Source organism: Bidens hawaiensis, unplaced genomic scaffold (genome assembly GCF_021521415.1).
Source record: "Bidens hawaiensis isolate Kalapana, Puna unplaced genomic scaffold, B.hawaiensis_p1.1 tig00053954_1, whole genome shotgun sequence".
Classification (NCBI taxonomy): domain Eukaryota; kingdom Viridiplantae; phylum Streptophyta; class Magnoliopsida; order Asterales; family Asteraceae; genus Bidens; species Bidens hawaiensis.
The window spans coordinates 53,012-64,418 of NW_027499712.1; the positions used below are offsets into that span (position 1 = coordinate 53,012).

The 11,407-nt window shown below is 39.7% G+C and overlaps 1 protein-coding gene and 1 pseudogene across 1 annotated transcript; one reads left to right on the forward strand and one right to left on the reverse strand.

Annotated features, from left to right (window-relative positions):
* Positions 1 to 214: 214 nt before the first annotated feature.
* On the reverse strand, positions 215 to 1,165 carry LOC143600332 (AT-hook motif nuclear-localized protein 18 pseudogene; annotated as a pseudogene).
* Positions 1,166 to 8,598: 7,433 nt separating this feature from the next.
* LOC143600333 (uncharacterized) lies at positions 8,599 to 9,072 on the forward strand. Its single transcript, XM_077078054.1, has one exon. It carries the CDS (start codon positions 8,599 to 8,601, stop codon positions 9,070 to 9,072), a length of 474 nt encoding a protein of 157 aa, XP_076934169.1.
* Positions 9,073 to 11,407: the final 2,335 nt, after the last annotated feature.

Consider the following 11,407-nt stretch of genomic DNA (forward strand, 5'->3'; position numbering starts at 1 on the left):
AATTAATTAATTTCACAACCTTTTGTACAACTCAACTCTTGGTCAAACATGCTACGAAACCCTAATCATTTCAACTAATTAACATCACAAACTTACTAATTTATGTGTAAATCAAAACAAATAAAGGAAAATAACAAAAAGAAGTTCGAATTACATGAGTTTAAAGTAGTTAAGGATAGAAGAAAAATGAAACAATAGCGTTTGATTACTCTTGATCATTATCATCAAAAAGGAGGACGATTCGAACCCCAATAAGCGTCCGTTGGCAACTGACATGAATTTAGCATATTAGGAGGCAATTCATGGAACAAGGACGGATTTGCGTCGTTCATGATTTGTTGTTGTTGGTGACCACTGGTCCTAGAAGGTGACCCTAAAGGTTCATTTCTTGAACCTGGTGCAGTCTCTTCCTCTTCTTCAAGAGGCAGTCTCTCATACGATGCATTTCCAAAAGACGCCGCCATGATTACCACCGGTCCGGAGGCTAACAAGGGTCCCACGACTGCACCTCCAACCACCTGCCCTTGACCACCAGCTAAGTAAATAGTTAACCCCGATGCAGCCGGGGGCGCTGGAGGAGGAAGAAATGAACCTGAAAGCGATAAGATCTCGAATCGCCCATGTAGGTTCAAAACATCACCTCCTGGTGTCCCCGGCTGCTTCAGGGTTACATTATTAACCGTACCATTACCACTCAAGATGCAGATCCCTCTTTGCTTTCTTAGCGAGAAGCTCGCTATACTCTCCTGTATATCACACCCGTTTGCGACCTCCATCACATGCGACCGGAGCGCGTTAGGACTGTCCCTCGTAATAATAACCGGAGGCTTGGGCTTGTTCTTTGATCCAGCCGGACGACCACGCGGGCGCCTTGAACCGCCACTTCCACCACCACCACTACTATGATCTCCTTCTCCTGCCATCCCCCCTAACTCTTGATTACCACTCCCGCTACCGTTACCATCAGTATTATCATTATAATTACCGTCACGATCCCGCTTCTGTCCGTGGTTCCGGGTGCTGCTTCCAACGATTTGATCATCTTCTTCTTCCTCCGGAAGCCGCTGCTGTTGAAATTGATGGTAGTGTTGTTGTAGTTGAAGATCTCTAGTGTGAAAAGGAGGAGGTAGAGGTCGACCATGAGCTGTAACTGGATTCATATTCAGCTTTTCTTGAATTTATAAACAACCCTTTAAACTTTTCTCTAAATCTTGAATTTAACTTGGAGATAACAAGATTTTGATGAACTCAACAAATATATTATAACTGAACAAAAGATTCAGTTACAATAGATAGACAGGTAAACGAACAGCAAACATAATCTCTTGCATGTGCTGATTTAACATAAGAAGATGTTTGAGAATCTAGAGAGAGAAAGAGGGTTTGAGTTTGAAGTGAAAGATGGATTATGGTTTTAGGTTTTGTTATGAAAGAAAGAAAGAAGACATGAGACAAGGAGGGGAGCGCATGGGGGCGGTGGCGGTGAATGGGACCCACCTTTCTCTCTCTTTTGTCTCCCTCGCTTGCCCACGTTCTTCCATCTTTCTCATTTTTCAAACTTAATTTCTTCCTCCTTTTGTCCGTTTCGAAATAAATACTAGATTAGTTTAAACTTTAAACAAATGTGTACATATTTTAACATTAAAATTATGTTTATGTTTTTACTATTTCTTGTTTGATATCTCATATCAGTATCTATCTGCCATCCAATAAGACAATAACTATATAACATTTCGAGAAGCAGCAATAATTAATAAGACCCTAATATAACCTAATTAGGTATTTGTAATAGAGTCGCCAATCACAAATGATTATTTCTTTAGCGATTATCCATTGGCAAAACAACACTCACACCCGTGATTGCATATATCGTTGGTGATCCGTCTCGTCATGTTTTTAAGGGAAAATCCATTGTTTGAAGGCTCACTGTGATAAAAACCCTGATTTGCGTACGACATTTTGTCACAAATGAGATTTAAACCGATGACCTCACCTAGAGAAAATTATCGGGTTACTGCTAGGGCACTACTCCTCAGATATATATAAATGACCATTAGCAACGAATTTACAACGATTTTAAGCATCATGAATACCCTTTGTTATAAATAAAGCGCATAAAATTGGGATTTTTTGAGCTACTTATCATTATTGAGAATTACTCCCTTTATTTTGTTAGCTCTACAAATATTTGGTATTATCTTATACTTTACATACCTTAATCTAAGAGTGAGATTCTTTCTGCCCCTTATTTTAACGATTTTTTAAAATATTTTTATTGCCAATAGGATTTCATCATCAATATTTAATTATTTGGAAAGACAAATACTTATCGAACATCATAATATCACTAGGCCAAATACTCTTTTAAAACATTTTGTTTTGTCATTCATATTTTGAGGGGTGATAAGGTGGTTTAGGTGTGAAATATAAGATCAAATGTTCAATTCCTGTAGTGTATAACATTTAGTTGTTAAAATAAAATAAAAAATAACATTTTGTCTTAATTGCTCGGATGTTTGTTTGTTGCATTCATGCTTGATTAAAAATTTAATTTCAGATTCAAGACATTAATTAAGTGAAATATGGTTTTTAATCATTTACTCAACAAGGCAATGTGTACTGGGAGGATATAAATTGAGAGAGATAAGTGTCATTTAACGTCTGGTCAGCAAAGGGTGAATTCTTGTTTATGGGTGTGGTGGTGTTGTATCCCTATATATATATGAGAGATAAGTGTCATTTAACGTCTGGTCAGCAAAGGGTGAATTCTTGTTTATGGGTGTGGTGGTGTTGTATCCCTATATATATATATATATATATATATATATATAGGGATACAACACCACCACACCCATAAACAAGAATTCACCCTTTGCTGACCAGACGTTAAATGACACTTATCTCTCTCAATATATATATATATATAATATATATATATATATCACACACATAATAATAAATAATAATAAGATTCAAACTTTACCAGGCGACAAAGAACAGTTCCCCCCCCTCCCCGGTCGACCCTCTTATCGCTTGGGGGGGGGGGGTGGTTGTTCCTCTCTATATGTCGCCCCTATCGCCCATATTTTCCACCTCATCACACTTTGCCTTAGAGGATATTGAGGTCTTTGTGTTTGTATGAAAATGAGCTAATTACTAGGATTTTACCTTTTTGTGTGGTACTTTTGACTAGACTTCCTTAACAAACAGGGGCTTTAGCGAAGACAAAAGTTGTCGAGATAGCCTTTGTCGACGACTTGTCGTTGATATATCCATCGTCACTACATAATTGTCGTAATAGCTTAAATTGTCGTCGAGATAGAGTCGTCGATATAGAGTCACTTATCTTGATGACATGTCCTCGAGATAGGGTGATTAAAAAGATGATTAATTGTTTTTTAATCACCCTATTTTGAAGACAAGTCATCGAGATAACGTTTTAATTATTTTTTAATTAATCCTATATCGAGGACTTGTCGTCGAGATAGCCTTACCATAAAAATATTAAATTAACCTTATATCGATGATATGTCCTCGAGATAGGGTGACCAAATTTATATATATATATATATATATATATATATATATATATATATATGTATATATATATGTATATATGTATTATTTACCGGGTTTTTTTCAACCAAATTATCAAAATTGCCAAAACTAATAAAAGTACAATAGGTATCAAAATAATAAAAGACAAAAAGAACATACATCTTATACAAGCGTTCTCAAAATAACCAAAAATATAGAATTTTATACATACATGAAGCCGACCACAATCCTCTCTTGATCACGAGTATCAACGTTCCATCTAATACGATAAAATAAATACAATTATATATATTATGAATAAGCATACATACCTAATCATATGTATAAAATGGTTTACATGGTAAAACACTTACTTGATTTTTGATGGTGAGAAATTTAATGGATTGACCATAGTTTAGACATAGATAAGATTAGAACATAAATCTATATATAAAAAATAATAAATGAGCAATCCATAGAGATGATTAGAACATAATTAACTCGACCCGCTTCACCCAAAACCGAACAATCCATTCTTAAACGGGTCGTTCTTTAGGTCAAATTTCGTGAAGCGCGAACTCAATTAACCCGCCAAACATTTTACCCGGATAACACCCCTAATATGCATACCAAAATAAGTAATTAAATAATATAAAAAATAATAAACGAGCCAATCTTATATAATTTCATGACATTTTCCGTCAATGTCACCTCTAAATGTCATGACTTTCATATCTTAAATTCTTTACCAACATACCCAAGTGGTTATCCTCGGTACACAAACGCATAGCGCCAGCCCCATTTCCTCTTTTTCAGCTGCTTGACATCTTCGTAAGCAAATTATTATTATATAATATAAATTAGAAGATTGGCAACGCAAGGTAGTGATTGGTCCATTTGGCGGTATGAGATTGGTCCAAGAAATTTATGTTGTTTTTTTATGTTTTGTTTTAATTTTGATAATTTAAAGGGTATTCGCCTTGACTCACCATCGGAACGCCTAGGGTTGACAATGCTTTGGTTTTACGAACGTCTGGAATTTACTGGTCTTTTATTATCTAATATATATATATAACACAAGTTTGGTGTCGCTAAGCCGCCATTGGGCCACTTGGCGGCACCATACTTGTCCATAGCAAATTTTTTTCAGTTCTGGTATCGTAACAAACATAACGGAAGCTGACCAAATGACAATTCTATTTTTTCTTTTGTATGTTTTAATTCCGATATCATAACGAACGTGACAGAAACCGACCGAATTTGCATAGACTCAACGTCTCAACGCCCGGGACCAACAACGCTCGGTGTTACCAATGCTCGAATTTACCGACCGACACAACCCCATTGGTCCACTCAATTCTTATATATTTTTCTCTTTTTTTAGCTCTGGTACCATGGCAAATGCAGCCAAGCTGGAACCAACAAAATTTGTGTCAAGTCACCTCCTAATCCCAGCCAAGTCACCGCACCGATAACGATTGGGTTTTACCACTGCCCAAGTTTACCGACCAAACAAACGTCGTTTTAAAAAAATTTTTTATATGTTAATTTGACGAATATGCTTTTTATATGTTAATGGTATCTGCACTGTAACGAAGGTAAACGATACTAACTGAATTCGCGTCAACTCACCGATGTAACGCTCAGGCTTTACCAACGCTCGGTTCTACCAACGCTCCAGTTCTACTGTGACATTCGTCAATTTTCAATTCGTATTTATATTTGTAAACCCGACCCGTTGGGTCGTTTGTTTATTTTGTCATTATTATTAATAAAGTATTCCCGACATTTATGTTCAAACGTTCGTTCATTTATTAATACGTTCCATTACTTATGAAATCTCGAGGCTTATCGATAATCCGCTTAACACGCGTAAATAATCCAAAACGGAAGACTATATAATTTAATTATAAAGTTTAGAGTTAAAAGTGTAAAACGTGAATACTATAATAAACTTAAAAGATATTTAAATTTCCATTTAAAATGTTTGTGTAACCTTAGGGGCTAAAACTGTAAATAGTATTTAAAAATATATTAATATAATAAAACCCAACCCTGTCCCGCCCCCTCTCTCCTGCCCCGTTTTTCCGGCCACCCTCCGGCCTCCGGAATCGGCGTCGGAGACCTAAACACCACCAAACCTCATTTTTTTAACCAATGAAATGTATAAACGTGTTTCTCCGTTGACATAAAACATTAACCGACTAATTAATTGTGATTACTTGCCGTAAAACACCCCGTAATCGTCGCCGGATTTCATGGGACTCACCATTAATGCGATTAACGCATACACGCTCCTCCATCTAGTATAAATAGAACCCAAACCTTCATTCTAACTCGTTCACTCCTCTTAACCCCCCTCTAATTCACGGATTTTCTGTAATTGGGAGACTTCTCTATTTTATTTTCAGGCAACCGGGTTTCGATCAAAATAACACATTATAAGGTAATTGATATATGCATGTTAATGTCGTTACATCAATAAACAATAACCCTAAACTTAATTGACTAAACATTGAACAGAAACTGAGAATTGAAATTAGGGTTCATATGAAGAAATTGAACCTGAGGTATATTATATACATATATATATATATATATATATATATATATATATTTGTGTGTGTGTGTTTGAACAATGTGTACATCACACTCGGGTGTTTCCGCTTAACCCGGGGTGTTACAGATTGGTATCAGAGCCGTGGCTATAAGATAGGACATTAGACGTAGTGTTCTAGGTAGCTATAGCTTAATCGTTTAAATGTTTAGGTTGCATGATAGAAAATTATGTGGGTCTTTACTTGATTGTTCGAATGCACTTATTACGATTGTACTACTTATTTCATTTACTCCTTATGTACACAAAGCACACACAAGTCCATTGCTTATGCCTAAAAGCAAAGATTTTAAAGAACTTTCAAATCAATTTTTATGTGGTGTTCCAATAATTGTTCTGCATAAAGATGACTCGTCGTGGCGAGTATGTAGTAACTAGAAGGGGGACGTGCTTGTTTCCCGAACTCTTGACATCAAGGTTCATGAAACCTAAGGATAAGCAATGCGCATATATCCAATCAGACGTCGGACCCGGTTGCTTACCTGGAGAGTTCGGGAAGGGCATGAAAATTATTAGGCCAAAATCTACCACCCAATGCCATACGAGTCACCACTTTATGTTTTCAACCGTGATCATGTCCTCTTTGTGATAAGGATATTGTTGCATCCCTTAGGATGTCACACAAGTCATGGTGGTTCATGCGACGTGTGACTCCGACCCTCTATGTTTAACAATGTGTTTTAACCAAAAGTCTGTCAAGTCATGGTGATACACGAATACTCAGCTTTTGGTTCGATTTATTTTTGAAATTTCGATTTTTGTGTTGGAACATAAGAGTCCATGGTGGTTCATGAAAACTCTAAGTTCCTCCCAACACTTATTATATTTATGGTTTTCATATTTTAACAAACTTTAACAAAGATTTATTTTCTTTATATATATCATGCACTATTCCGAGTCTCACGATTTTCGTTACCCTTATTCGTAGAATGGCTTCCGTAACCTTAAGTCGATCATCTGGAACCTCTAGCCGAGAGATAACTTCCCAGATCACTAAGCACCTAACAGCGGTCCACCCTAATATCATGACCCAAATGCTCCAAAACATCATGACTAACGTTAACCCTCCTCCTCCCCCACCTTCAGCTCCCGTTGTAACCTATAAGAACTTTACCGATGCCAAACCTACCTATTTCGATGGAACTCAAGGTGCCACTGCCCTACTTCAGTGGTACGAAAAAGTGGAAAGCGTGTTTTACCAAATTGAATGTCCTGATGATAAGCGAACCCGATTTGCTACAGATATGTTCGAGAAAGGCGCTCTTACATGGTGGGTCAAGGAAAAGTCGACCCGCAGTGCTGAAGCTGCCATGGCCTTGCCATGGAACGAATTGAAAGATCTCATGACCCGACAGTTTTTTCTTCCCAATGAGCATATGAATTTGGAGTCTGAATTTTGGAACCTTAAGCAAGAGGGTGGTGAGCACTCCGCTTACACCACTCGTTTCAATAAGCTAAGTGTGTTGGTGCCGCATCTTGTCACCCCCGATTCGCGTGCCATCGAGAAGTAAATTAGAGGACTACCAAGGCAAATTAAAGATAATGTCTTTAGTAGTTCTCCCAAGGAACTTGGCATTGAGATTAATCTAGCCGCATACTCCTCCCAAAACCGCAACAAGAAGCGGGACTTTGACATTGACATTGAAATCATCTAAGAAATCGATCGATAAACCTGCTGCTGAACCCAAAGAACCCAAACCCGAATCATAAAACCCGCATACTCCTCCCAAAACCGCAACAAGAAGCGCAAGAACTACGCACTAACCCAGCAACCCGCACCACCACTCAAGAAACCTTTTAGCAGACCTCACCCGTTTTGTAGCACCTGCCAACGTCACCATCCCGCTTATGCCTCTTGCCGATGGTGCACCCGTTGCAAACGTTACGGGCATCTTAGCCCCACTTGTCGTGAAACCACCATAGCGGTTCCCCAGCGGGCTACTCAACCGAACCCCCGAACCGCACCATATGTCCAACCCATTAACCTTGGCCACTTCCGCAACGTGTGTCCACGACTCGCAAACGTGAACACACTTCGGCTGGCTCCTGCTCCGCAATTCCAGCTCCAAGCTTACCAAGCCTACCTAACCATTCAGCCACAAGTTCCTCAATTGTTGGCTAATCAAGCTCCACCACTGCTAGATATTCAAGCACCTGCACCACAAGAGGGTCAAGCCGTTCAAGCTCCTCAAGATAACCATGGGCATGCTTTCATGATGAATGCCCACCAAGCGCAACAAAACGACGATGTGGTGAACGGTACATTTCTTATAGACGACCACTTTGCAACCATTTTATTTGATACCGGTGCCAAGATGAGTTTTGTGTCTTTTGAATTTGAGTCCTTGCTTGCTAAACCTCGGTCTAAACTTACGAGCTCATACGCTGTTGAAGTAGCGAATGGTAAATCCGTGACGATCGATTCCGTTATTCGAAGTTGCAAGATGAATCTTAATGGCCACACGTTCTCAATAGACCTCATGCCGATGAAATTGGGAAGTTTCGACATCATAGTAGGCATGGATTGGTTGTCCTCTCACCGTACAGAAATCGTTTGCTTCGAGAAGATTATTCGTATTCTGATTTCCGATGGTCAAACTCTTCGTGTTATTGGTGAAAAGCCTTCTCCTTCGATCCTTAACCTCATAACTTGCTCTCAATCCCATACGTATTTATGCAAGAAGTATGTAGCATTGGTGGCTCCCATTGTTGAAAAGAAGGAGCAAAAGATTGAAGACATTCCGATTGTTCGTGAGTATCCCGAAGTGTTTCCCAATGACGTATCTGGTCTTCCTCCCATTCGAGAAGTTGAGTTCTGCATTGGTCTCGTGCTTGGTGCAACTCCGACTGCGAAGGCTCCTTATCGTCTTGCACCCTCCGAGATGCAAGAATTGTATACGAAACTCCAAGAACTTTAGGAAAAAGGGTTCATCCGCCCTAGTTCGTCTCCATGGGGAGCACCTGTTTTGTTTGTCAAGAAGAAAGATGGTTCCTTCCGTATGTATCGACTACCGCGAGCTTAACAAGCTTACGGTCAAAAATCGTTACCCCTTGCCTCGCATCGACGACCTCTTCGATCAACTTCAAGGAGCTTCTTGCTTCTCCAAGATTAATCTTCGTTTGGGTTATCATCAACTACGCGTGCATGAAGATGATATACCCAAGACCGCCTTTCGGACTCGATATGGACATTACGAGTTTAGGGTTATGCCCTTTGGGCTAACCAATGCACCCACGGTATTTATGGACCTTATGAACCGCGTGTGCAAGCCATACTTAGATAAATTCGTGATTGTCTTTATTGACGACATTCTCATATATTCTAAGTCCAAAACCGAGCATACAAAGCACCTTCATTCCATCCTTGATCTCTTGAGGAAGGAACAACTTTACGTGAAGTTATCGAAGTGTGAATTATGGTTGAACGAAATTCCATTCTTAGGGCACATAGTAAACGAAAAGGGTAGTCACGTTGACCCCGCCAAAATTTAAGCCATTAAGAATTGGAAGACTCCAACCTCTCCTACCAAAGTTCGTTCGTTTCTCGGTCTCGTGAGTTATTATCGTCGCTTCATCCTCAATTTTTCCAAGATCGCTTTGCCCCTAACCGCCTTGACAAACAAGGATAAACCTTACGTGGGGACCAAAGCAAGATGAAGCATTCTATACTCTCAAGCATATGCTTTGCGATACGCCGATCCTTGATCTCCCTGAGGGCAACGAGGACTTTGTTGTTTATTGCGATGCTTCTAACCAAGGCCTCGGTTGCGTCCTTATGCAATGAGGTAAAGTCATCGCTTACGCTTCTCAGGAACTCAAAGTTCATGAAAGGAATTACATGACGCATGATCTCGTGCTCGGTGCTGTTGTTTTTGCGTTGAAAATTTGGAGACATTACCGTTATGGCACAAAATGTGTGGTATTCACCGACCACAAGAGTCTTCAACACATTTTTGAACAAAAGGATTTGAACATGCGGCAATGTCGATGGGCCGAATTACTTAGTGATTACGACTATGAAATCCGCTACCATCCCGGTAAAGCGAATGTTGTAGCCGATGCCCTTAGTAGAAAGACTCATGTGAAATCTATCTTGCTTCATATTGTGACCGTTCAAACCGATCTCCAACTCCGAATCTTTGAAGCCCAACATGTCTCGGTCACCGAGTGTAATATGCATGACGAAATGTCTTGTGGCTGAGCTTCAACTCGAAACTAAGCGTGATGGTTTGTTGTATTACCTTAATCGTTTGTGGGTTCCCAATCGTAATGATCTTCGTACTTTCATCATGGACGAAGCTCATAAGTCACGATATTCCATTCATCCCGGTGCGGATAAAATGTATTTCGTCTTACGGTCCATATTTTGGTGCCCCGGTATGAAGAAAGACATTGCATTGTACGTCGCAAAGTGCCTTACTTGCGCTAAATTTAAGGCCGAGCATCAGCGACCATCTGGTTTACTCGTGCAACCGCACATCCCGATTTGGAAATGGGAAGATGTGACCATGGATTTCGTGTTTAAACTCCCAACCACTCGAAACCGCGAATACGGAATTTGGGTTATTGTTGACCGTTTGACTAAGTCCGCGCACTTCATTCAGATCAATGAAAAGTTCTTGGTTGATCAACTCGCTCATCTATGTTCAACGTATCATGTGTCGTCATGGTGTACCCTTGAGTATTATTTCCGACCGTGATAGTCGTTTTACTTCTCACTTTTGGTCATCTTTGCAAACACCGTTGGGAACTCGTTTGGACCTTAGCACCGCCTATCATCCTCAAACCGATGGGCAATTCGAGCGAAAGATTCAAACGCTTGAGGATATGCTTAGGTCTTGTGTTTTGGATTTTGGTGGAAACTGGGATTCTCATCTTCATTTGATTGAGTTCTCCTACAATAATAGTTTTCATACGAGCATCGGTATGGCTTCTTTCGAAGCACTCTATGGCCGTAAGTGTCGATCTCCTATTTGTTGGAATGAGATTGGTGAAACCCAAATCACCAGTCCCGAACTTGTCCAAGAGACCACCGGTCGAATTGCGCAAATTCGACAAAATCTATTAGCCGCTCGTAGTCGTCAAAAGAGCTACGCGGATAATCGTCGACGACCTCTTGAGTTTAACGTTAGTGATCGTGTCCTTCTCAAGGTATCCCCTTGGAAAGGTGTTGTTTGTTTCGGTAAGAAAAGTAAGCTATCTCCTCGATATGTTGGACCTTTCAAAATTCTTGATCGTGTTGGTAGAGTGGCC

What these genes read in the sequence shown, in the direction of transcription:
- LOC143600333 (XM_077078054.1), top strand. Translation starts at nt 8,599, where the DNA reads ATGAATCTTAATGGCCACACGTTCTCAATAGACCTCATGCCGATGAAA.